This window comes from Pomacea canaliculata, linkage group LG6 (assembly GCF_003073045.1).
Source record: "Pomacea canaliculata isolate SZHN2017 linkage group LG6, ASM307304v1, whole genome shotgun sequence".
NCBI lineage: Eukaryota > Metazoa > Mollusca > Gastropoda > Architaenioglossa > Ampullariidae > Pomacea > Pomacea canaliculata.
In genome coordinates this window covers 4,512,884-4,540,834 of record NC_037595.1, presented here as the reverse complement: position 1 = coordinate 4,540,834, position 27,951 = coordinate 4,512,884, and the positions used below count along the sequence as shown (strand labels likewise).

At 36.2% G+C, this 27,951-nt stretch overlaps 4 protein-coding genes across 7 annotated transcripts in view; 2 read left to right on the top strand and 2 right to left on the bottom strand.

Annotated features, from left to right (window-relative positions):
• LOC112565533 (F-actin-monooxygenase MICAL3-like) overlaps positions 1-3,757 on the bottom strand; it is a 31,294-nt gene extending 27,537 nt beyond the window's left edge. The window contains 1 exon segment of the mRNA XM_025241001.1: positions 3,604-3,757. The gene's annotated coding sequence lies outside the window, so the exon portion shown is untranslated.
• A 1,261-nt stretch (positions 3,758-5,018) lies between these two features.
• LOC112566242 (lanC-like protein 3) lies at positions 5,019-9,567 on the bottom strand. Its single transcript, XM_025242290.1, is given in 7 exon segments — positions 5,019-5,666; positions 5,889-5,999; positions 6,428-6,578; positions 6,580-6,650; positions 7,528-7,649; positions 7,767-8,048; positions 8,903-9,567. Coding segments are annotated over 7 exon segments (1,266 nt in total). The 5' UTR covers positions 9,172-9,567; the 3' UTR covers positions 5,019-5,406.
• A 624-nt stretch (positions 9,568-10,191) lies between these two features.
• On the top strand, positions 10,192-20,124 carry LOC112566243 (transmembrane protein 35A-like). The gene is made up of 4 exons (XM_025242291.1): positions 10,192-10,337; positions 11,602-11,737; positions 12,686-12,837; positions 13,301-20,124. The coding sequence occupies exons 1-4, from the start codon at positions 10,227-10,229 to the stop codon at positions 13,373-13,375; spliced, it is 474 nt and encodes a 157-aa protein (XP_025098076.1). The 5' UTR covers positions 10,192-10,226; the 3' UTR covers positions 13,376-20,124.
• A 408-nt stretch (positions 20,125-20,532) lies between these two features.
• LOC112565541 (uncharacterized protein C11orf65 homolog) lies at positions 20,533-27,504 on the top strand. 4 transcript variants are annotated; one of them, XM_025241030.1, is made up of 10 exons: positions 20,533-20,665; positions 21,544-21,643; positions 22,253-22,426; positions 22,520-22,666; positions 23,192-23,348; positions 24,401-24,534; positions 24,834-24,898; positions 25,349-25,519; positions 25,951-26,006; positions 26,637-27,504. In XM_025241030.1, the coding sequence occupies exons 3-10, from the start codon at positions 22,364-22,366 to the stop codon at positions 26,774-26,776; spliced, it is 933 nt and encodes a 310-aa protein (XP_025096815.1). In that variant the 5' UTR covers positions 20,533-20,665; positions 21,544-21,643; positions 22,253-22,363; the 3' UTR covers positions 26,777-27,504. The 4 variants fall into 4 exon arrangements, with proteins under 4 accessions (XP_025096815.1, XP_025096819.1, XP_025096818.1 ...); XM_025241033.1 differs by having other exon boundaries at positions 20,579-20,665; positions 21,588-21,643; XM_025241031.1 differs by lacking the exon at positions 20,533-20,665 and adding an exon at positions 20,682-20,899.
• Positions 27,505-27,951: the final 447 nt, after the last annotated feature.

Genomic DNA, 27,951 nt, shown 5'->3' with positions numbered 1-27,951 from the left:
AATAGGTAAGACAACAAGTGCATGATAATTCACTGTACAAACAGCGCCATGTGGGTCATGGCAAGGTCCTGGGGTCATAACCAGTCAAAGAGCGGTTTTTTTAACGGTTGGACATCGATGCATCATGTCACGGGCACCTCCAGACTGTCATGAGTCACACGCCCGGGGTCGACACCAACCGCCATAAACGTGGCTTAATGCCTGTGCGCTTCTCTTTTATGCTATAAAAACACTTTACACAGTGCACGCACGCACACAGCGATGGACCTGATTGTCTACGCACAGACACGCCGTTGCTAGGGACAAGGAAAATGGGAGACGCTGGATAATAACTTTTTGTCACCCCCTTCTTTGTCAGCCCCGGCACTCCGTCTAGGTAAATGTAACTGTAATGACTCATGCCCTTCTGTACACAATTAACCCTCATCTACTGAAATCCACCCGACAAGCACAACAAGAACAATCACGTACGTCAAGGTAGCGCGATTTAGGCACACTCTACTACACCCTCCCCCCACACTTTGCCCCAGTCTGCAGCCTAATGACCTATTGACCATTTTGGAGGACGCCCAGATAACTTCCTTGGATTTTAGACCTGTACACAGCCTGAATGAATTGTGCTACTTAAAATGTCACAACAGTGACTGGCATTATCGCTCTTTTTTTTTAAGGCAGAGATTGAAAATGCTTTATTCAAGCAGACTGACACTAACGTAAATCTGTAACTTCGAAGCCAGACGTTGCAAACCCCGCCTTAGTTGCGTTCGTAGCCTCAGCCAAAACCTCATCTGCACGTGCACACAGCCCACATGCCTGGGGCGAAGAAGTAATGAGAAAGGTGGCGATGAAACTGGATGAAAGACATATGACTACAGTCTTTGTTACTGCTGTCTACGGCACAGGCATGATCCACTAGCCACGCTGTGGGACCGGGAAGAAAAGGGCAGTGTATATATATATTTTTACTAACATAAGGGCAGCCTGATTACATTATTTTACTCTAAAAACAACAGCTTCCAGCTAGAGACCAACAGGGCAAGCGAGCGAAAGTGCGTGGACGCTTTTCCCACGTGCAGCATTGGTGAGTTGAGAGAGATGAGGAGCGCACAAAAATCAAGAGAGGCGCGATTTAGGGGTAGATGATCGTGACTGCGACTGCTGAGGGTGACTGCGAGCGAGCCTGTCAACCAGCCAACGTATACGTCTTATGTTGTTCTCGGGGTGTGAGTACCGCTACACCGCCCACAACCTCGTTGTCACAACCTCTACGTGCAACCAGGCATGGCGCCCCAGTCGTCAATGTTTACGTTTCTTTGACATGAACCACGTGCGAGGCAAGGGATCGGGGAGGGGAGACTAAAAGTGTGGTGAGAGGGAGATTAAAGAGCGTAATTTTTTTTAAATTCTGTGGTACCTTACTCATCGTATCTCAAGCTTGCACCAAGATGATCTTCCTTTGTGCTTAATGCAGACTTGTGTAAAAAAAATTTTTTTTTGTTTTGTTTTGTTAGGGAAAGTTTACATGCATTTATATAGGTTAAAGCGCTCTTGGCAATTGAACACAAATCTTTATGCCTTAAGCTGGCAGCAACTTAGATGATACAAAATAATTAAGGATCATAAGGGTACAAAATGTTCTCATTTATTCAGAACTAACCCCATGTCTAAAAGTAAAACAGAGTTTATGATGATTGCTGATTATTTAAACCTAATAAATATTACCTTTACAGATAAAAAAATTCTCAGTATTTTAATAAAAAGTTAAATGTATCCAATTAACTTGAAACTAATAATGACAAGCATTTAAACAACACTGCATGTAGATCTCATATACGAATATTAACATTAAATGAACAGTAGGCAGAGAATGTAAATACACAGTGAGTACATGGTTATCATCTACTAAGTACAACTGCATGATGCTGGAAAAGTTTGTAAACTTTCTTCAACACTGAACATGGCACAAAACTATGACAACTGCTATAATTTGTACCCACCTAAGCTGAAGACCTCAGTGTCTGCAATGTGTTGATTATAACATACAAAGGATCCACTATAAGTTCAGGAAGTGTGGAAACCTTTATATATATATACAACAGAGTGAAGCAATATGCATATCTAAGCTGTAGCTGCTGCTCCTAATAAGACAGTCTGTGTAGGTAATTCCCATGTATGGTAGCAAATTGACCTACTTCAACATTATCATCATTGTGCATGACTGTGCTCTTAAAGTGTGTACATGTACCCAAACATTGGTGCACAAGTAAATGATAGATTTAGTAATAAAAGTACATACATTCCTTATCAACTGCCAAAAATGGTCATGTTTATAAAAAGGTTGTGAGCAGGAAACCACTGCCTGTGACATAAAACGGGACCATAATTTTGTCTCTTGAGATATAGCCCATTCCACATAAAGAAGAGCAATATTATAAAATCCTAAAGATAAAGCTGCAATCATTTAATTATTAGTAACTAATATAAAAAAGGGCAGAAGAAATGTGACCTTAATGCTCAGAATGTTAATACAATAAGACTTTTTACTCAGCAACGTGCGCTGCCACATCCTATAGAAAAATTCCTTGCCATAAGCTAGAATCATCATACAACAGCTGATTTCCAGCTGCAGTAATTGGACTAGACCATAAACTACCAGAACTGGACAAAACAGAGGCCCCGTCTGCCTCACACCTTGTTTAAGTGCCTCTGCAGAGAACCAGATTGTGACATAAAACACCTTTTAACAATTTTACTGAATTTAAGTGACTCCAATTGCCTCTCTTGAGGAAAGAAATACAGTCCTTCTAAATAAACATATATAGCAAACTGTATAATCCTGTAGAGGTAATGTGGATGACCAACAGCTTTATCTAAGGATTCTAAGAAGATCGACCCACTTAACTCAATTGAAAAGACGTGATAAATCCATACATAACAACAGAAAAAAGTGAAATTATGACTATAAAAACTTACCAAGACCTGACGTTACTTTAATACGTTGCTTGAACTATTCACTTATATTGATTCCCAGCCGACTTGTTTCTTGAACCACAGTTACTCCACAAAGAATAACACGATATAATGTTTTGTGCTGCATACCAGACGCTCCTTGTCGCGTGGCACACTATCTCACCAACTGCTGAAAGACGGGTTAGTCTGCTTCTGGGATGTCTTGGCCCAGCTAGTGTAAACTTGGTATTACGGATTTTAGTACAACGAACCTACACACTAACAGATGATCGTTTTATACAATTCATAATACGAATGAAAAGGTATCAACAACGACAAAAGTCTCAAGCAGACGATTAAATATTATTAACAAGTGGAATACATGTCCTTCCAGTCCATGCGACGTCTGCCGATAACTATTGCTACCGCCCAAGTTTGAACGATACCAAAACTCACACTTGCATAAAATGTGATTCTCGCGCTTACAAGAACGTCTGCTACTGGTTCGTCTTATCGCAAAGAAAACTCACTGCAGTATGAAAACAAAACCAATTAAATTCAAAATCAACCATTTGCAGACGAGAGAAAATCCGTTGGTCGATGATGATAATGCATAATACTTTTAGGAAGCGAAAAAAAAACTCAACAGGGTACCTTCAGAGGTTTCGAGTGAATACACTGTTATCTCCTGAGTTTGTAATCCATTCGTTAGCAGCAGTAGGTATGTCCGTTGCTCCGTTGCTTATTCAAACCACTTGGCGACCTAAGCCGCCATCTTAAATTACTTCATCCTCGCCCTTTCCGCCACACTGCAGCAGACACACAGGAGTAGTCTCCCTGCACGCTGTGGCTCACAGTTGATCGAACAGCAAAGTAGACCTCTAGAATAGAAATAAATAATGTAGAACTAGCACTGTGTTTCTTAATTTTACATCGTAATCATTAAAGGTAAGCAGAAACGTGCCATGAACTGATGGTTGTAGGTGTGTTTTATTATATATCTTAGACAACATATATATATATACCTACCATCTTGAAAGTTCAGATCGAGATTCATTCATCATAAATATTTATCCTCTCTATATGCAGAACTAAACGTTTTAGATTCTTTATTCCTGCAGCAGTCAGATGTATTAACTTTAAGTTAGTAACTGCTAAACCACGAAGTTTCGTTTTTGTTTAGATTTTGTTTTGTTTTGGGTTGTTTTCCCTCGTATGCCCATATGTTTTTACTTTTTACTCAGTATTATATATGTATAGCATGTTATTGCTCTTTGCGATTACAATTGCTGTCTGAAAAGTTGGAAGAATGACCGGTTAATACAATCGTTTGTTGTCCAGTGAGTGAACGATCTGATTTGTTATTTTGAGTGGATGGGTATTCCCGACAAAATCTGGTGCTGTATAGTATATCCGCAAGGGCAGAAAAATTCTGTATCCTTGTCATCTTGGATAACTGCTTCCGAATACGGACGTTCTCGAGTGACAGACTGATGCTTCCTGTCTTCATATACATTCGTAATCGTAACCGTAAGCTAACATCTCACACACACAAAAATTTCGTGTCAGCACAAGTCTTAGAATACGGAAAGTAAAGTGGGGTGTATGTACAATCTTTTTCTAACGATTAGTGCAAGACACTTGTTTCCCCAAATCTAGGTAGATACCCCACTTCCGTTCTCAAGATATAGGCGTTACTTGAGTAGTGTATAATGTGTGTGTGTGTGAGAGAGAAACTTTTTTTTTAAAAGTCGCCCATCAATGTCTTTGAAATGTATGTAAGGGGAGGTTTTCCAACATACTAGGATTCTAGGATTACGCGCTATACAAATATCCATATTTTACTTTTTGTACTTACTTTTATTATTAAAATAATCGCATAATGACTGCTACCTGCATGGTTCCCTTCCTGCTGTGCCAGTGTGGGGGTTGATTTTTTGTTTTGTTTGTTTTGTTTTGTTTTGTTTTTTTAACTTTCATTTGACATCTTTTGCTGCTGACTGCATGTATAGGGTGTGTTGTGATTTTTTTTTCATTTTCTGTATTAACGTACAAAGTTTATCAGATGCGTCATTTTCACGACTTTATTCAAGTGTTAACAAGTAATTAATGATCCGCATATTCCCATTCCTTTTTTAAAATTATTTTTTCGGCTTTAGTATGGCAATACCTGGGTTGCAGATATAGGAAGCAAATTTACAGCTCAGAAAAATAGAAAACATTGTCTCGGTTTGTATTTTAACAACAGATCATTACATACATGAATGCATACATAAACACGTATTAGGTCATATACGTTTACAGTTTTTTTTTTTTTAAGTTTTCACAACTGGTTGTATGAGCGTACATCTACCCGTGTGCTGAGCTACCAGGGGCTGTCTGCCAGTCTCAAACTTGCGTGTGCCTGTTTTGCAGTCGATCGTACTAGACACGGGGATTTTGTTTTGATTTTTTTTTTCAAAACTCTAAAACGTCAAGCAATGGGAAAGCAGCTTTCTCTGGCTGCAACAAATCGGCCATAAAGCAAACAGCTCCACCCCAACCTTCGAAGAGGCTGAAGGGAGAATCTGGAATTTTGGCGTATTGTTTGAAATCGGGGGACAACACGAAGCGCGCGAACTGCAGGCTTCGGTGGAGGAACTTGACATCACCAGTCAGGCGGTGCAGGAGCAGGAACACGTAGCCACAGCCCGCCACACCATGACACAGACCAGGACCTGCAGCAGACCGGAAGTTTTTCAGTCAGTGTATTATGGGGCATCGCTTGCCTTTACGTCCAAAGGGTAGAGTGTTTTCATGGGGACATCTGGAGGTGAGCCAGAGACAGAACAATAGAACGTGGTGGTCGTTCTATATAAGGCACAAATCCAGAACAAAAGTTTGTCTCACGCAAGAACACTTACAAATTGAAACATCTCTTAAAGGTTACGTTAAACTACCTTTACGGAGCAGTCCTTTCTTCCAAGCGATCTCGCCACACTCAATACATGCCTGTAGATATTTTTCATCGCCCCAAAAGCGGTATGCTTTTGCAAACAGGTAGACCATGCCTGAGGACAAAGAAAATCGTTTACTTCCCGTAAAATTAAAAAATATACATTTTTAGTAGCTTTTTTTTGTCAGGTCACTTGGTTGAGAGACAATTACACAGACCGATACAAAGCCCACGTTGTGTGAAATGTGTTGGACGTTGGAACTCAGTGAATATTAGTGTATCGTCTGGTGCTGCCACTGATCTGTAAGTAATGGCTTCAGCATGTTTGTGCACAGTATAAGCTCTTCCCAGCCCCTGGCACCATATATTTAGTAAGGGTCTCCCCATTAGTTTTCAATCAGTGGGTGCAACTGATTCACGTGTGTGCATGTTGTCACAAGGTCTACGTTGAAACCGATCTGATTGATCACCAATCACAGACAAAAGGTGCAGCTCGTTCCAGACTATGTTGACAAACACAGAGCGCCCAGTGAAGGCACGCACCAGGAGCACCGTGACACCAGTGCACGAGCTGCTCGGATTCTGGCCGGTGGAAGGAGCCTTTGACCTCGTCGATAGAGGGGGGAAAGTTGAAGTCGGGCTGCTGCAACGACAGCAGGTAGTTGACTGTCTCTTGGATGTGTTGCTCAGCCGATAGGTTCGGCTCTCAGGTACTCGGGGAAGGACAGCAACATCAGGAGGATGCTCGTTAGCCCATGGGATGCACCTGTCCACAGACAGTTGCAGACCAACAAATGTTTGCTGACGTCATAATATTTGGCTGGTTTATATAAAGAAGAACAAAAACACCCCATTTCCAAGAGAAACATCAAGCACCGTAAATGGGCAAAAAATAAAAAAATCCACAAGCATGAGAAATTTATCAAAATTTATCTATATCTGTGAATGTAGTGTGCTCGCGCTTGTCCTCCCTCACAGTGTGTGTGTGTGAGACTCTGTGGCCATCACTGCAGCACATTCTCTGCTGCGCACAGCCACTCGGCTGAAATAAATTTTGACTAACCTTATCATGTATGAGCTGAGCTCAGTACAAAATACTGAACCAAGATGAATATTCTACCCCAGCCACTCTGTTCTCAAAAGTACAAGCCTACCAAACATGGAAGGAGGTCAAAAACACGGAGATTTTAGCTGTCAAGGCTACAGCCAGGGTGAAAACACGGGTCAAATGTTAATTAGGTACCCTGGATATTCATGACATCGCATATTTGACATTTTGTTCTAGGAGATAGGTGTAAGTTTGTATAGGTTTAAGTATCGAGAATAGAGAGTATTTGTTCACACGAATTTGAGGAATATTATCTTGTGCTGAACTCAACACTAACACAGTAATTTTAAAAAATTGTTCACTCTAGTAGATCTTTAAGCTGAGTCACTGGTTTAGGCCCATCGCTAAATTACTCCTTTGTAAATGATACTTGTTGCATCACATATTTTAATTTGCAATCTCATTGCTAAATATATGATACCAGGGAATGGGAAGAGCAACTAGTTGCATACCCATGTATTGATACTTAGGCAAGCGTAAGTATTCGGGTATGTGTTGTATTAAAATGCATCCATATATTTGTAAATAAAACTACCCAAGTATTCTGTTCCGTAGTACGCGTACATTAAAGGCGAGCTGGATTGTGGGTTTTTGAATACTCTCGCCCAGTCTCCACAATCATGTGACACGTGGTTTTCAGCTGCGGTCGTCGATGATCTGACCAAAGATAAATTATGAGTCAACGCATTCGACAAACAAGCATGCACACACAGACATTTGGAAGAACGGTTACGGTGTGTCTAGGTGCGATGCAATCTGAAGCAGGTCTGATACCTGTTTGCCCAGCCAGCGCTGCATGTTAAGGATGCCACACAGGTAGCCAGCTCGTCCAACGAACAGCTCGTTGGCACCTGCTTCAGGAAGTGGGGCTTGATGCACACCTTACCCAGGGCCAGGTAGGCATCGACGCACTTTTGACAGGTTTTCGTGTCATCCAACGCATTGGAGATCAGCGCACCCACCATGTAAGTGCCGGCTGCACCCAGCATCAGCGACGGGCCCAGCTCCTCGTCCTTCAGATAAAATCGAGTGTATTCCAAGGCGATGTTAAAGTACCTACAAGGGGGAAAAAAACAACAAAAGCTCAGAAAGGAAACAGAAGAAAGAGGAGCAAATATTTGTAACAGAAAATGATGACCTTCATCACATCACCAGATTTGATTAGTCTTTTTATATTTCACTTTCAACTTAACCAATGAAATAAACAGTTAAATAACGCAGCTTTTAAAAAAATACCAAATGTATTTTTAAAAATGAAGCAAGGAAACTGATTTTTATACAACGGTAAAATATTTAAAGAATCATTACTAGTCAGCTTTTAGCTTTCATTATATTCAGTGAAAGAGCTTTCATGTCAATCTTGAGTAACTGAATGTGTTTTGATGCCCGCAATGACCATGATGCCATTTATTTGATGACAAGAGGTTTATCGTCGCGTCATCGTGAAGACAGGTGCAAGCCATGGTAGCGGTAGTACTTCTCTTTTTCTTGTTTCCCTCATTAGGCTTCCAGATTAAGAATTGAACGTATTAAGAAGCAAAATAATTATAATATTATAAGGATGCAAAGAAAATGAGATAAAATTACTTCGTCTTTTCTGTACAAATGGTATCGCCTGAGATGAAATCATTATTTCTTTACTGCTCTCTTTCAACAAACCATCTGCAGGTCACTCCCACGATAAAACTGATCCGATACCAAGCCTAATAAGCATACCCTCAATTTTAAAATGAATCTGATGTAGATAAAATTTTATGTATCTTAAAAAAAAAAAAAAAAAAAACAAAACTTGATACTCCTGATCGATACAGATTATTTTAAAATGAAGTTTTTTCTTTAAAAAGTCGTCCTTCACGCTATTCTTATATACATCACTTACTCAGAAACAAAATAGTGTCCCGTTTACTTACTCCTGTCCGCATCGAAGATACTCCCAACGCTCCTCTTGAAAGACATCCAACATGGAGATGTGGAAGTACATATAGGCAAGCCCAGTGTTTCCCACGTACATACTTCCTTCGCTCCGTGCCAGAATCGGGGGCATTTCATCCGTGATTCGATGTTCAATCAAGCTCGTTATGATCGTCTTCCATTGTTTTACATCTATTGTCACTTTATCGCCCTTTTTGTAGTCCGCGAGGTCATTGTTAAAATTTCGTTTTGACTTCGACATGGTCATTTAAATTGGCCTGATAAAAGTCGCTTTTTTTATTTTCTTCCTGCAAAGAATCTATTTTGTGTTCTTTAGCAAAATAAACAAGTACTTGCTGTTTGCTGTAGAATCCACCAGAAGAGCAAAGGTCAAGCAGTCAATGTTGGATAAGAATGACAATCCTCAAGAAAGGAAACAACTTTCTAGATTTCTTGCTGCGCGCTGCAGATCGGCGTAATAATGTAAGAGAAATTCAAGTTTCAGAGGCTTCCAGCTATCCATAGCGAAAAGGATTTGCTCGGTTTCACGAATGCGTGGAAATACAAAATGTCTGTTAGAGGTTGAATTTACTGACGTGCAAAGAGAAAGAAGCGTTAAAGCAATGCCACGCCTCTAACGCACTCCGCGTGCAGCCTTACAGTTCAGAACGTAATGAGGTTTTGCGTCACTGACTTATCTTCCTTGATTAACAAGAAATAACAGAGCAACGTTTCTTGATTTTTCAGCCCTTGCAGGATGTGTGTGGGAGAGAAAGAGAGAGAGAGATCGTAGTTTGTGTGTATGTGCGTGTGTGGAATTGTCCTGCATGCAAGTGCAATACGGGGTATATATATACGTGTTGTATATATAAGCTTTATCTAATGTTATGCCAAGGGTTAATTAACTCCCTTTCACTCCCCCATCCATAAATTTCATAAACAATGACTAACTTTTTAAGAGAGTAGAACTTAATATGTAGAGAATATAACATGTAGTTTGAATATAAATTATTATATAATCTTGAATATAATTGATCTTTATCCTGTCGTCGTCGTGAACTTTATGAGATAAAATATATTTACAACACAATATTCTATGAGAAGAATAGGGAGTTTTATTGATTCCATCACAATGATATCTTTATTATAAAAATGAAATATTTGGCTTCATAGAATTGCACGAACTTGTATCACGTCCATAATGATTGTTAGTCAGCTATCCTCAAACAGCCGAAATTTTCTATATTATTTAATTCTCAAAAACAATATTATCGGCTGTGTCGCTTTAGCTCGCCATCAACTGTCGGCTGCAGAGGAGTCATCATGGCATCACTGGTACTACGAGTTTTAGCCTTAACTCTAGGCCTTTTCTTTGTATTTGTTGGCACAATAAAACTTACTCCTTCGGTGAACACGGAGATCTACAAAGAAATGGTAAAAACAATTTATTGTTTTAGTAATTTGAGTCTTTTCAAAACTTTGCTTCAGTGATTATGTACAATCACAAAACCATTTTGCAATAGAAATCTTATCACTAATCGGTATTGGTAAATCGAAACCCAGCTTTTAATCGGATGTAACCGTAAAACCGCAGTATATATAGTAGGATACAGTTATACAACACTTTAATGAAACATTTATTGTGACGCACGAAACATTTCCAATCAGTATTCTTCAATTTACTACAATATATCTTCTTATTCCTTTTCACCCCCAGTGGAGCATAGGGCCGACTACACTATGTCAAAACTTTACAATCTACGCATGTTCTCAACTGTTTGAATTCGGTTTTCAAATGCCAGTTACCAGAATATTGTATTTTAACACAGTGGAATTTTTTTTATTATTATTTTTTCTTTCCCTGCCTTTTCCAGTTTATATTATTCAAAGTTCAGAACATTAATATACAAAGAGAGTAGACATTAAAAGCAAGTGATAAAATTAATATTACAAATATATACTCACATCATTAAGTAAAAATGGGATAAACAATGTTTTATTATAGGTAATTTATATGTGGTTACAGTTAATATCAATACAATCATCATCCAGCGTGCATTATCCAATATGATGATGATGATGTCGATTTGTAATGCGCAGGTATCCATTCAGAAGAATGCTCATTGCGCAGAAAAAAACAAAAGAAGAAAAAGTAAAGTGAACAAATATATAAAACACCAGGAAAGTAAAAAATATAGACAGAAGTGTTTCTTGGTTAGTTTAAGACTGGTTTGAAAGAAACAGATGGGTCTTCAGTCTTTTGCGAAACGTGGTTGGTGAGGTGATGGTGGAGAGTGACGATGGCAGAGCATTCCACAGCTTAGGTGCCGCATTTTTGAAGGCCCTGGCTCCAGTGCGCTTCTTGTTGGTGTGCAACCAGGGTGAAGCAGTACAACATATTCTCTAGTTCTGTAGTTGCAAATGAAGCTTACAAGTTCACAGTAATGGTTTTTTTTTCTCTTTACTACATTCTCTATATATGTATTGACTAATTTTAGCAGTGTCTTTCTTATTATTGAATAGTCAATTATTCTGGTCAACATTGTACTAATGTATATATGTTACAGATTTTATATAATTATATATATTACAGATTTTTATATTCACATAATTATATATGTATTTTACAAAATTTATGTATTCACATAATTTTATATATTTATACATAAACTAAAACCACAAACGACATATGTTTCAGCGCAAGACATTCATAAGAAAATCAAAAGTATTTCCTTTAATAAAGCAGACTGGGTGGAAGCCAAACCCTCATACATATCGCAAAGCAGTTGGAACAGCTGAAGTTTGTTTTGGTGCAGTTTTGGCATTTGTACCAGGTATTGTCTGTTAAGTTACCTTAAATAGGGTGTGTGTGTGCATATGTGTATGTCTGTGTGGAGAAATGGGGCCTTTGCCTGTATACACTTTCTCCTATCCCCACCTAATTTGGAAAAAATATTTGCTTTGATTTTGTGAATGTACTAGACTATGTTGATTATTTATTTTCTACAGTTTAAGATGATCCTGCTGACACCAGAGTTATTATCTCCCCTTCTCAAAAGTTTGTCCCGTGAACTATCATCGTGTCACGTTAGGAAACATCAAGGGTACAATTATTTCACTCTTTCACCATACTGATGTCACATATATATAGTCAAAGGAAGTAATAGATTTAAAGTTGACAATAAAAATCACAGCTAGCAGAATTAGCAGCAGGCGGCATCCTGGACAAAGTCAAGTACCCTGTCTAGTTATTACTATTAATAATTGAACTTGTGCTGTGCATACAAGATTTCCAACAAACTGACAGTTAATCATATAATGAAGAAACACAACTGTTAGTATCACAAAATCACAAATGCACATAGAGGGGGGGAAAAACATGAACCCAAAATATCCTTCTCAAAATAACTATATTATATGATAGCATCAGCACTAAACTAGCAATAGAGCTCATTTAAAGGCAGTTCAGTAGCACAACGGTTAGCACCTGTCACTAATACAGTGAAGGCTGGCTGTCCTGGGTTGAGCTCTTGTCTTGGGCATACTGTTTTTTCTCTGCATGTGGACTTTGTTTACAGGGCTGGCTGCCTTGAAATAGCTTAGTTGCTGGCTCAGTGTAAAGCTTCAATCCCAGACATCATTTAAGCAAAATGCAAAATGGTGGTAATCAGAAAGATAGTAATAAATAATTTTTGTCTTTTTGAATAACATTAAGTGATAGCACATACCAAAGGCTTTTGATTGGTTTCATTTTAAGTTGTCATTTGAATTTTTATTTTCAGGAGCTCTGAAAGAGGTTTCAAATGTTTTTTTGTTGGGTATAATGCTCAATGACATTTATGCTCATTATGCATTGGATGAAGGCCTTGAGAAGATGAGTCCAAGCATTGTCTTTGCCTTGCTGCTAACCTGTCGCCTGATAATTTACTTGCAGGTGGGGGAAATTTTATTTAAAAAAATATAAATTCAAGTTCTGTAGATGCTTCCATTCATAGCATTTTATTTAGCAATGAAACTGTCATTTGTTTTGTGTTAAAATGTATATGTTATAGGTAAAGCATCTTTTTTGCTTCTGCAGTCATCCTATGATTAATTTTACACAGATACTTAAGATTTCCTTTGGTTTACTTTAAAAGCCAAAAAAGGTGACAAATTCATTTGTTCCTGGAACCATTGCCTTCAGAGATTCTTGCTTACTTGATGATTAAGATAGGGTCATATCTTTTGCATTATTATCAATTTTCTTTGATAGTTTATAATAAATATGCTGAAGCTAGAAAACAAGATTTTTTGCATAAAGCAATCACTTTTGACTTTTGTTCTTTTATCTTTGTTTATTCGTTTAATTAGTAATATTTAATTCCTTGTTTAATATATGCTACTTTTCTGTTTTGCAGACTTTGGCTGCGGAACCTAAATCAGTTTTTGACAAAAAACAGCGGCTTGACACATCAGTCAAAAAGGAACAGTGACATTTGTTTTTGTTGGTCAGAGGTGGAGACAGTCTAGAACTCCCTACATTAGGTTTACCATTTATTTATATTTTCTCAGACTAGGAAAAAAAGTCTTTGTTGAAAATTTCTTAAAAATGCAGCATATTCTGTAATTACCCTCCTTGTCTTCCTCAGATTTTACCAGTTTTGTTATCATTTTTACCTCACTGTAGACATACCATCATGTGACATCTGCCTTTTAGAAACTGTGAATGTGTGCATGAATCAACATTAAGCATTATTTTGGCAACTCAAAAAGATAAAAAATGTCAAAATGTTATTTATGTGCTAATGGCTAAAGACATTTGAGATCTTTGACCAAACCAACATTGGGCTGTATAAGGCAAAGAGAAAAATTATGACAAGGTAAGTGGGGATATCTTTTTGGCTTTTTTGTTTAGATTTTCTTGGGTGGAGATTGGGTTGGATGTGGGTGATTTTCTTGTTGAACTTGCAGATTGATCATGGATAGTATTCGTTTCTTCCTGCTTGGTTAGAATGGAGTGCAGATAAGTAAGCATTGATGAGGAAGATCAATTTTTTTTCTTTTAAAGGGGTCTTATTAATAAACTTTAAACAAATAAAGGTACTTTTTTTTCTTTTCTTGTAGGGATATGAAGGCTATTGTTGCCCTGTATCAAACTGATGATTTTATAATTTGAAGAGATATTGTCAGAGAAAGCTTAAAAAGGCATTTGTTTAAGCAGAGTGGCTGTATGAAAATATCATCCAAACCATTGACGGATAAGTTCAGGGTCTAATTTCTTTCTCCTTGCTTCTGCCATCAACTTTAGAAATGGGATCCAAGACATTTCAAGTGAAAGTTGCATGACAAAGTGAGTACTAACTTAGGCCAGTGGGCTGCAAACAGCAAAAAGTGGAGGACTTCTGGAGAGTTTGAAATGAAAATGCAAGGATGCTTAGATTTCTCATTAGTGTTGTTATATTTCTGGAGGATCCATTTAAGTATTAAGCTGTTGATCTCTTTTTTGAAATTGACTATTTGTATGTTGCTAAACAATTGCATTTTATTTTCCATTGTGTTCTTGGGAAATATTTGATAGTTTTTATTTTATGTTGATTGTATTGACATTGTTCATGACCATAAAGATCGACAGCACAATCACATCCAGCACTTAAAAACTGTTATCCTGTGCTTCAATGGCTTACAATACACTTTGTATATGCGTGTGTGCGTGTCCATAGGTTTGCACATTTCCATGCCTGTTTGCTTGTAAAGCATTTCTTAAGATATCATGGTCATCCACCTCAGAATTTTCATCCTGACTCTTTCTGTTTTATCAGTTTTTATCCATTGATGGGATAGTGGGAGTTTCATTGACGTCATTTAACCTGGGAAGCCATAGATCATGTGTATGGAACATATGGCCCGCAGACCGTGTAAGGCTGTGAAAACATTTGCTCTGGCCTGGCCAAGGTAACCGCGGATAGGACTTCAATATTCAATAAATCTAGGAGCTTTTTTCATAGTGACATAGTTTTATATTAAGTGAATGTAAATTTTCAAGGACAATCAAGTTATGCATATTACAGGATAGACAGGACACTTACAAGTACATGACGGAACAGACACCTATGTCTCTTGTCAGCTGCTTGCCTGTATTGCGGTGACTCAGAGGACCGTCAGCTCTGGGCAGACTGGGAGTGTACATGTTGCACAAGTGTTAACACTGTGGCCTACAACTTGACCAAATATAGTAACTAATTTTTAAATTGATAATATTGTATGGCCTGTGAATGATGTTACAAATATCCAAATGACCCTAGGCAGAAAAAAGGATCCCCAGCTCTGCTGTAGAGAATGATTACAAAGTAGTTGGAATCTTAATTTTTCCACTGTTGTTTATAGTTAAACCTATACATTATTCATGTTGTAAGTAGTAAAAGAACAAGAAGATCACTGGTCTTTCATCTGCATTTAGGGTGAAGGCTTACTTAAAGCTAGAATAGCAGAAAGATTTGTTGTAAAGTTCTTATAAATGCTGCATTCAGTTACCTCTGGAAATTTACAATCAAGATAACTGTAAGCATACTAGTGATGTAATAAGCTATCCTATTGTCTGGACATTAATTTACAAATAGAGGTCTTTCACCCACTTTTGAGATTCATTTGTAGCATTTTGAGAGTACTATCACCTTCCCCTAAAAGAAATGCTATACCCTGTAAAAGATAAAATTTTGATGCATCTTAGTTATGTGTAGCCTCATCCTTTCAGAAAAACAAATTTCAACAACAAAGTATAAGCGATTAAAATGTGTTTTTGTTTTTTATAGGCAGTATGCATTGAATAGGGTAAAGGACACTGCATAAGTCCTAGCTTCTATATCAGGTTTGGTAATGCAAGGAATGGTTGACTAAAGATTTGTTCTTAATGAACGTTTGCTTGATTTTCGTGAAAAAATGTAAAGCATTTGGGATGAAGTTTTGTTGATATACACCGATTGTTATCACGCCACTGCCAGTGATTGAATGTTTTTGTTTCCATCGTTCTTTGAAGTTTAAGGTGATGTTGAATATTTTTAGTTTGCTTTTTACAGTTACATTTAGATGTTTGTAGATATCTTAATGAGCATGTTGGTTTATGCTGAGTGTTAGGAACAAGAATAATGTGAAGACTGAAAAAGAGAACAAAAAGGGATGGCTTACGTTTTTCCAAACTGCAATATTCTGGTCAAAGAAACATTGCTTCAATAATTGTATTTTAAACAACGAAATTATTTCTTGTTGCTCATGCAGCTGGGGTCTCTTTCTTTTGTCACTATTGTCTGAATTTTTTCCAAGTACCCTTTTGGTTAGAATCAGACTTACTATTATTGTTAAAGAAGTTGTTTTCAAGATATGTAAAGAACTGCTCTGAATGGTAAGCATTCAGGATAGATAAATGCTCCTCTAAAATCAGACACGTTTTTTGCCTCGTTCACTGATGCCTCAGATGCTGTTTGTAAAGCTGTTCAGCAAATTGATGTGCATAATAGTCTGAAGTTGTTCCGGACAACGCTTTTTGTTTCCAAGGTGATGCCTTTTGTTTTTGCATAATACTGATATCTGTGGGACTGCTGGCACAAGCACTGATGGCAGTGGAAAGGGTCTAATTTGTGTTTATCCTGATACATACATGATCTTTAATCTTGTATCATTACTTTTTTTTGTGGACAAAGACCTACCTACGCACATTAATGGTTCACACACATAAATTCTGTTTGTCCCTTTTCCTCAAATAATGCATGTACATTAAATTCACCAACTGTAAGCTGGCTACAAATATTTAAACTTTTTTTTTTTTAAATTTCATGATCAAACACTTGTTAAGAGTAAAAGCATTGAAAGAAAGTTTGTTTTTTGAAAGGAAGTCTATGTTTCCAGCATATTTTTTGTGTTTATTTTACAAAATATAAAGACTTTTAAAAATAAAGTTGACTAAAAGGTTACTTTTTTATATTTGAATTAGATTGTAGTAAATAAGGGTTCTTACAGAATTGGAAGCTGAAATGAGATAAAATTATGTGCATGCATGCATGCTTGCATACTTTAAAAGATAAAAATACATTGGGATCTATGTATATATATGGTTTCTCATTGAGATCATTTTTTCAGTTAGGTAATTTCCTCTTTCATGATGCCGATCAGAGCATAAATTTTAACTTTATCACTGATTATGAAAGTTTGAATAAATAGTGTCCTTAAAGTATATTTTACAGAAAAAGTGGGTGAACAAGCAGTCTTATCCCAGCTAATACAAGAGTTAATTCATTTTAGTTTGCATGTCCATGAATTACTTTCCCAGTTCATGTGACAAAATAATTTGTTTCATTTTCTGTGGAATATCAGATTCAAATGCAAAATGATTTACAAAGCCAAATGACATAACTATGGAAAATTAATCATTGTTACCAGGGAAGGCAGTGGACTTTAAATGCTAAACAAAGAGCTAACAACTTTTGCTCTTAACAAAGCTATTAAAGATGTTGAATTTATTGGTTGCTAGGCCTGACTATACTGATATACTGACTATACTATACTAGACTATACTGATCGATGTCAGTATTCTTTTAAAAAAGAATTTTCCTTATATTTAGGTGGGGTTTTTGTTACATTTAGCCATCAACAAATGCTAGTTTAACAACAATGGATTGAAGAGGGTTGCACACTGCATCACGAATGAGATGTTTCACCCAACATATTCATGCTGGCTTTTAGTCAATACTGGCTTTGATTAGATCCTTCACTTTTCCTTAGAAAATGTAAACTGCAAGTGGACTAGAACAATTGCTTTCTAAACATTTCTGATAATTGAAGTGTTAGACATGGTCAATAGGATTTTGAAGTAATATGATATTGGGAAGACTGGAAAAGTGCACTGTAATTTGGTGGCAGAGGGATTTGGCTAAAAGAAACTTGTTAGACATTTGATTAGAATTTATAAACATGAAGGAGAGATGATTTTATAAAACCATTTTATTGAAACTGCTGTTTTGGCTGTTGTCACAAAGGAAAGCTTGTTGAGTTATTGTTAAAATGTACTGCTACATTTTGTTTGATTCCAGCATTGATTAGGAAAGTGCAGGTACATTTAATTTTGCTCTTGGTAGTACCATCTAAAAATGCTGTAGACATTAATAAATATAGGAAGAATGGGCTGCAGCCTTTAGCTGATTTGTCTGCTGCTAGTGTGACTGCTGTTGTATTTTTTTCATTTTATCATAATGTACAATTATTCACATCATACAGTTTATCTGCATACATTTAAATGTATGGTGGTGGTAATGCTGGCACTCATCATCAATGCTGTGTTTTCTTTTTAAAGCTTGACGTTATCAATCTATGATCTTTGTGTTCTGAGTTTTTATGAAGGAATCTGTGCAGTTTACAGATACTGTATGTAATAGGTGTTGTGAGCATGTGTTGCATGCTTTGGTGTGATTTTGCTCAGTGTTTTTATCTTATGTCAGTTGTAGTTTAATTTGCTGATGGTGTTTGTAGGAGAGATCTTATCTCTTTACCTGTTCATCTTTTTATATATTGGAATGTTTGAGGTGTAGATTATGCTGCTGTTGCAATGTAAACATTTTCTGATAATGTTACCAGAGTGGTTTTTTTTATGATAAGAATTCTATACTGAGGGATGTTTTTTTTTGTGTGTGTGCTTGTGTATGCTAGTCTCAAAACAAAATGGTGGTGTTTTTTTTAACAGATATAAAAAGTTTCAGGCTTTTATACATATTTTAATTTTTTGTTTGATAAAGCCTTTGTTTATTCTCCTTACATACCTAGACCTTACTTGGGCACTGCTACTACCTCCACTAAGAAAATAAATTCTTGGTTTTCAGGTCTAGATGCACAACACATCACAAGGTACAAGCAATGATTAACTCAAAGAAGTCTATAAACTGAACATTTTTTGTGAGCGTATTAGCTGACAACCTTACATTAACCACCCTGGTAGAGCCTAGTGATGTGTTGTGCACCTAGCCCCAGGACAGCGAGAACAGCAGTGCGAACATTCTCTTATTATTCAGATCAACAGATTTTCACTTACTCTTCCAGGCAGATAATAGGTACACTTTTAGATTTTAATTTAAGTTGAAATCTTTCCAGATGACTGGTTTCAGATTGTTACAGTGAGATTTTTCTCTCCAAAAGTGTATTAACTATGCCATTCAGTTTGCAAGATCCTGGCTTTTCAATGTTGAAACACTTTCTACACAGAAAGGAGTTTTCAGGTTAAAAACTGGTATTCTGTTGAGCAGTGACAAGTTGAGTATGGCCAATGTATTCAGTCAACAGAAAACCAATTATAATTATATATAATGTAACAACTTTCAGTTTCATAGAGAAGAAATTATTAAAACAACAATGCTAGGATTATAAAGACAGTGACAAAATTTTCTGTCCCAAGTAGTTTTTAATCAGTGCTTTTGTAGCCACTAGGACTAGAATGCAAATTAATGCTATCAGATCTGAAAACCATACGCACAAATCTGGAATACATATGACTTTAACATGTGTAAATTCTATTTAATATCTCCTGATATTTTTAGTACAAGAAGGTATATTGACTGCTGTAAATGATCTCAGCTTCACACATTTGCATCAAAGACCCTTTTTACTTACTTTAGATGTGATACCTGAACTTGGCACATTAAGATGAAGAACTTGTTTAATTACTAGGAAAATCAAAAGCCAATCAATACATAATAACTATGTTGACTTCACCTATGTTTGTATTTAAAACTGCATTGTATTATTATATCTTGGTAGCGGAATGTGGAATTGTATTTTCTTTCTTTCACATTCTCTCCAACTGTTGACTGTTGGGCACTTAAATGATAGCATTGGTTTAATTATTTTTTGGTATATTTATATTGATCATCTTTGTAATTAGTATAACTATTTATATTGAATGTATCCACAATAGTGAAATTTAATGTCTCAATTCAACAGCTTTCAGGTGGTCAGGGTTGTGAATGGTCACAGAGTGCTGATGATAATATATGCAGCTCCAGGTTCGGTATAAAGATTGTGCTAGATGAATTGCATACAGCATTAAAAAAAAGAGCATGTAAAACAGCATGATTGACAGTCATAGAATGACAGCTTGATTAAAATGTGTTAGTGATATATTTATAGATTAATTTAGATTTTCCTGATTGTTAGTTCATCTGCATTTCTTTTGTATGTTTGAATAAATGGTTTCACTTCAAAAAAATTTTCATTTTTTATTATAATATATATATACATTTTGCTATGGCATTAGTGTGAGACTACTTTAAACAAATGCTGTAAGAGATTGCTCTCAGTATCTCAGTATGCTGAACAACCCTGCTATTTTACAATTATGGACCAAGCAATACTGGTTGCATGGTTAGTTTATTCAATAGGCTTGAACAATCCCCATAACTGAAGTGAGCAGACGACAGAGATCAAGTGACGTCATTTTTTAATAGTTCCACCTACCGGTCCACCATTATTATTATTGTCGTCGCGCGTTACACTGTAAGCAGTGTAGCACCACTGTACCAGATTTTTTTTAATGAAACCGTTGTATTATGCTCTAGACAGGGAAGGCAGGAAAAAACTAAATTCGAAACTATTAAGGGTGATAACTATTTTTGTAAACCTCTCATTACAAGAGAAGCAACTCTAATAAAGTATGAGAGTGCTGACGCATTGAGGAGAGCGGTGTAACTGTTTATACTAGCAACAGGACGGAAGACCAGATCAGCATTTGGTGCACTGCTGTTTGTTATGTAAATGAAACTGGTTTTTTTTTCCCCAACATTTTCAGCAGTATGCCTAAATTAACATAGATTACCTATATATATATCCTCACATAACAATATACGTTTTAGTGGTAAATAAATAAATATATCGAAAATTTTGGGAGGGAATGAGATGTGGACTACGGAAAGAAACGAGTTGAGAAGCAATGGTATTTTATTTATAGCGTTGTTTTGGGCATGCCTTAGGTAGCGTGTAATGTGGTAAGTTTAGATTGTTTCTTTCGAGACCTTGGAAGATATATAATAATAATTAAGTGAACTTATAACGCGCAGCATCACGACCAACACGAGCGCAGTTTCTCGATCGCACTCTTTGCGCGATATAGATATATAGCAATGTCTCATTTGTATTCGTCTTTCTGCATAACCAAAATTAAATTTTAAACAGGAATAGATTATAATTTGTTCACAACAACAGGTTATAATTTGTTTACTATTAGTCTTCACGTACAATAACAGATTAGCTAGATTGTAATATTTATCACATACATTCAGAAATGTATTCTGCTTGCCGCAATGCTGGATTATATATACTCACACGAAAGAAGTCCAGGTGTACAGTAGGCAATTTCTGCCTTTTCATATTTTATGATTCGCCATGCATGATGAGTGTAGAAATATTGATGAAAGCTAATGGTTTTTGATTTCACTAATTATTCTCACAATCTGTGAGGTGACTGAGAACAATTGCTCAATTATATATACATTTGACTTTTAAATTCATAAGCCATAAGCTTAGGTATTAGTTATGTCTTTTATGTCCACAGACATTTTAGTATTGTTAATTAGAGTGTGGTTTGCTCTCCATATGGGGTGTAGTAATTGTTGTATTTACATGGCTTAAGTGTTCCTCAGAAAAATAATCAAAATTTACTGTGGCTGATTTGAGGTCTGACTATATGCTGATGAGCAATATCAGGCTTTGCAAAAAAGGAAATACCACATGTAAGTTATAAATTTAACTGATTCTAAATAGTTGTCATGACACATTTTGTATAGATATTGACCAGCTGTCTACAGGCAAATATAAACATTAATATATATATAAATATAAAACCAAATGTAAACAGTTTAAATTTAATAAATATTCAATAATTTCCTCAAACATAAAAGCAACTTTAGGTAGGGAAGAGTGCATGGAGATGTATGTTTGCATTTCGATATCAGAATGGGAAAGATCTGAACCATAGAAGACTTCACTAGCTTAATTAATAATAAATGCCTGTTACAATACACCATTCCCCTACCAAAATGTGTTATTCTGGCACTGTTAAGTTATGATCACCAAATACACACCTTTATTATTCACTGCTGTAGGAAATCCAGATGAAATTTTATTTCCTAATTCTAAGGCGCAGGTCATGAAATATAGTGACCAATATTATGAGGATTGTCCTTGGAAGATAAAGCACTGGTGGTTTACCAAACACCCATGGTTTTGACCACACAATCAGCAATAGTAAAAGGATCTGAAAAATGATAGGTGATTTCAGAGACAACAGGAGATAACAGAATATGAGGAAAAACATGAAAAAGTAATATCATTTTTCACAGAGTGCACAACAGAGACAGAAAGGAGACTCATAATTTGAGAGCTGATTGTATGGACAGCAAGAATCATCACATCTTACTGCTGTACATCAGAGAATAACGAAAACAAAAACAATGGGGTTGCTGTCTGAGGCAGAGGCAGCTATCACAATTCAGCGAGCATGGCGAAGACATATTGTGAGTTGACATAAAAAAGCTCTAATTGATATTTTTTTTTTAATCTGTGATTTTAAGTTGAATATATTTTTTTCACATTTTTATTCCTTGCAGGATGTCCAAGTCTACCGTTACTATCGGGATCTAATAAGCTTTCAAAGTAGGGGAGATCCTGCTGTGATGTTGCGGTGTATTAACCCTAACGAAGCCAAACTCCTTGACAGTGCATCTGGTGCCTCAGTCCGTTTCAGGCTGGCTGGAGTATGTGCCCTTAATTACTTAGCTATTTGTGAAATTCTTTCAGCTATGCATTACTGTCTTCATGGTATCTATCTGTCTCATTCTAAAACATAAAGACAGGATGTGAAGGATAATTATAACTCATAACTTTACATAAGTACTTAAACATTAATTTCCATTATTTTCAGATGCAACTTTGGTACATCTACATGTGAACTGAGTTAATTTTATAACTCTGCTTTTCTCAAGAATATTTTGTTGTGATAATACTAGTCTTATCTGTTGTCATATTCATGAATCCTTACAAAATCTCTCTTGGAGTTGGTGTTATTTTCTCCACAGTGTAACATGCTGTGATATAGATTCACATACATTCATTCTTTAATGGCAAATTGTAGAATCATCATCAAGAATATTAGCAGACAGCTTTATGACTTTCTAAATTCTGGAAAAAGTAAAAAAAATTAAGATAAAATAATTATCAAAATAATAAACTGTATGGTTTGGTCTGAGAGACTGAATACTTTGACATTTTTGCTTATTCAGGAGAAGTTTCCCCCTAACATTTATTACAAGATCTTCACTCAAAGACCCATCCAAGATCTTTGTGCAAACAGTCCCAAAAATTACACTTGTGCTTCTGCTAAACAACTAAAAGCCAAGGAACTGCACAACAGATTACAGCCGTTGCCTCCAGCTGATGGTGAGTTGCTGCTTGGGAACTGCTAACAAAGATGCAAAAATTCCCAGCATTAAGTGCTAAACCAATGAATATTGATATTTAAAATATGGCATGCCCACAGAATGGTCTGGATCAGGAGTGGGGAACCTTTTTTCCTCCAAGGGCCATTTTGATATTTATAATATCATTCTTAAGTTATATAAAATTATCTACTTACTGCAGTTCGCCACTTTTGCAATGTGCACAGTCCTAGCTAGCCTGCCTGGCACTACTGTTCTCTGAGTTACAACAATCCACCTTGTCATGATTAGGTGGGCAAAAAAAAAAAAATGCTCTGCTTCTATAAAAGCATAAACAACTGTTTGTTATATGTTTGTTATTAGAAATTTCCTTAAGGAGACAGAGTATATAGTAAAAAAAACCTTTTTTCCTAATGCATGGTTTTCTGCTTGTGGTTGTGCAGTGAAAGTACATCAATAATAATAAACATGACTATTTAGTATACACATACCTCCTCCTGATAGAGGAGTTCATGGCATTTACAAAGAATCTACACACAGACATATATGCTTGCACATGCACAAATAAAATCGTCCACATATGCTGCGGGCAGCAGATGAGAAGCATGTCGGTCTTGTAATGTACATGTAACAGGGTGACCTACCACATGGCTCACACTCACGTTCACGCTGTAATTAAAGTTGAACGTAGGCTGTTGGACCTCTTCATTACGGTGACCGCTTGCTGGGTGCCTGAAGGATTTAGCCACATACAGAACTCGTGTCCTGTCTATCCCCTAATGGCCATCCCTAAAGTTTCATGCTTTTAGTGTGACTCGCTTAATATCAATTTATTTTGCTATGAAAAAAGCTCATAGATTTACTGGACTGGATCAAATGATTTCTGCGACTTGTGGGCCGGACGTTCCCTACCCCTGGTCTAGACCACAAGTCATTTACTTGTAGGAAATATTCCACACATACTGGTGAGAGATTGTCAAAGTCAATATTGCAACTAGAACTATTGATGCGACAGGAAATTTTCAAACTGTGATATACTCAGTTGATGTTCAGATCGCAGCCAGTGGTACAAACGCTCAGAGAACAATGGATGGCGCATTGTTTCTGATCGCCTCCTTCGCCACATAATGTACGATCCCATTACATGGGAATCTTCAAACAAGAAATACATCTTTGACAACAGTGGGGTATGTAGGAAAAAGTTCGCTTATTTATTTGATCTCTTCCAACGTAAATAACAATTTAAAAAAAATTAAATACATGTATGTACACACGGCTAAGTCAAAGGGAAATAGCCTAGTTGTATTACCATTAATCACAAGTAAGCTCCCTTTAGCTGTATTTTCTCTGGTGTTTGTACCCGCAACATATTATGGTTGTACTTGAAAACATCTAACGATTTAAGCTTGTAAGCATTTTGGAAAAAAAGTCCAGTACCTGAAACAAGATTTGGATTAGCCTATGTAGCCTTTTATATTCCTTTCAGTTGAGACGCAAACAGGAGGTGGAAAAAATTAAGAAAGAAAGGAAGATTGAATGGATGAGAAAAATGTAAGTATGTGTTACTTGCTATGTAAATGGTTTATATATTTCTAAAATATGAATCAAGTGACATTTTGTTTAGGTTTAATCCTTGAAAGTGAGGAGGGAGATTTTAAAGATAGTGCCATCCTTACTTAACAGTGCAATCTATATAACATCTGCAGGTTATTATATAGGTGTGTAGTTTATTTGTTTAGCACAAGGAGTGTAATCCTCTCTGGCATGTACCTGTCAGTAAATATATTTTTTAATAGAACAGCATTGTCAAATTATTGGATGTCTTTTGTTAGAGAACTAAACTTAACCAACACAATACATAGTTTACATCACCATCTGGAGTTTGAATAGCAGCCTTGATACACAGTTTCATCTATCCCTAAATTATAGTATCAGGATAATGATATGTTAAAAGAATGTCCAAGAATGTTGTCATTTTTGTGGTTGTTGTCTGTCATAAAGGTACAAAGAGGGAATGCTGCATGCCAAGGCTGAGGATAGCGTGACAATACACCTGATAGAGGGGGCAGCAGCTGGCATGATAGCCACAGTGGACAGTCAGGGTCCAGAGGCACTCGAGGACTGGGAGGTCAATGAATTGTTGGATTGGACCACATCTCTCAACTTTGATGAGTGAGCTGCAGACTGTCTCTTTTCTGGCTGAGCCAGCTTTTATCATTTACATATCTTGTTGAATGGTGTCCAAAAATTATAATTACCCAGCCTACGAGAGTTTGTTGACCTTAGCTTAGAAATGGACTCCCTTGACAACTGCCACTACTCCCACCTAAAGGAGAAAATACCATTATTGTTTTATTATAATGTACTATTATAGCTATATTGCAATGCATCATTATGGGTATACATTATAGTATGCCATTGTGGGTGTATTATATCAAGTTGTGCATACATTAGTTGAAAGAAAAATCTTTCTAGATCACAGGTACAGTTAAAAGAGCCTTTTATGGTGCGTGTAGGTGTAGTATATGAGGGAAGACATTTATTGCCTCAAGGGCAGTCACTCAGACCAATCCTCTTTCACAAGCATTCTCCATTGTTTCTAGTTATTTCAGAGATTGGAAAAGTACGGCCACAAGTGCAGCAGCAACCAGTAAAGTTGGTGAGTGTGCATTAAGTCATGAGCTGAAAATGTGATGTTTTTCTTCTGCAAATAACACCCTGTTAATAAACAAATAAAAGCATTTAAGATTTTTATTGAAATATGTTTAGTTATCAAGACAAAATACTAATACATCTGCTGCAGCAAACTTTCTTCTTCTTTGAATGATGTACTCATTTTATTCTTTTTCACTGGTATTATTTAGGTAACCTGCCTTGTAATGGTGGGATTTGAATAAAGGGTCTCTAAGTCTCTTTTCTTTGTTCTTTTCATGGAGGTTTAATTTGTTTAGTCTCAGTCCATATGCAAACATTGCTGTCTCCATTGAGACAACATTTTATGAAAGTAGCTGCCGTTGGCTGCAGTAATGAGATAAAGTATTTTAATTATGACTTGGTTGAGTTTTATGAAGTTTGTACAGACACCACTTCTGATGCTTATCAAATTGATGTAATAAATGGCTGTAGAATTCTTCTTGAGATTCAGGGGTTAGTTGCACAATATCTTTCAAATTTAGACACTTTCAGGCCTTAAATCTATTTAGATAATCAGTAATGTTAAAACATGTTGTGCAACTAGACCCAGATTATTACAGATAATCTTGTACAAGATCTGTTGCAAATTCATCAGAGAAAACTGGGAATATTGGCTTAGGCAGCTTGGATCCATATGAGAGGACAATGTCCACATCTCCATCAAGGTTTCCATCTACTCGCCAATCTAACTACACTCATGCATCTCTGAATGACTCTATACATATCAAGACCTAGCTGTGCAGGTGAAAAATATGTTGTTTTTAGCATATTTCATCCAGATACATTCTTCTAATGTGGCAGCGACAGGGTGAATTTTTTTTAATACATTTTTAATATATATATATATATGTTTTGCATGTGTGATGTGATGAATTTTTATTTTATTCATATATATGATTTGAAATACTTTTTGTAGGTTTGCTTCTATTTAGTGATATCAATAGACAGTGATTTTACTATCTACAAATACATATTGAAGCAAGGAGATATTATGTTTTAAGTGATTACATGTATTTGTATGAAACAATTGAAACACCCATGTATTATTGTTATGAAGGGAATGTCTAAGGAAAACTTTGTAAAATAAAAAAGAGAATCAAACACCTAAAATACTGTGTGATTTTTTTATTTGAATAGTTATATCACATTATAATGCACATACAAGAAAGTAGCATACATTTCCACAGTATAGCTCTAGCTGAATTTAAGATGTATATATACAGCACCTTAAAAAAAATGTTACCCCATTTACCTGTGAAAAATTTACAGTCATGTGACACTACTTCTATATTCTAAAGCTGTGTAATGTATTTGACATAAAACCACTAGCATATATTTATTCACTTGTGAATTGTTAAGATGGAAAGCATATAAAATGCTAGAGGCAGATATATAGACAGATTGAGATTTCACTTTTTGATTTGGCTAAATCATTACATTTCCAATTATTGCAAATTATGGCAGGTCACTTGAAAAAGAGAGAGAGAGTGAAAGGATAGACATCAGTTTTAGAAAAGGTATGAAATACATCTAAAAAATTTTTTTCCTTGGTTTGTAACTTTTCCAATGAAATTCTAGTGATTATGATTTAAAAAAAAATCAGATGTGACTTTTGTATTTCCTACTTGCTTACACAGAATATTAAATCAATACGTGGCAGAAATGTCTTTATCATCTTCCCCAAATTTCTTTTAAGTTATGGGCCATATACATTGTATTGCAGTCCTTGGATAAATTATTGTAAAGGCCCTGTGGGTATCATTTAAACATAATCACAGTAAACCCTGTACAAAACACAACATGTTCATGTCAAATACCACTCTTACATTTTTATAAAAGTTAAGTTTCCAAACAAACAGAAAGATATATGCCTCAAACAAAGAATTTATTAAATGTGAAATATTGCTGCA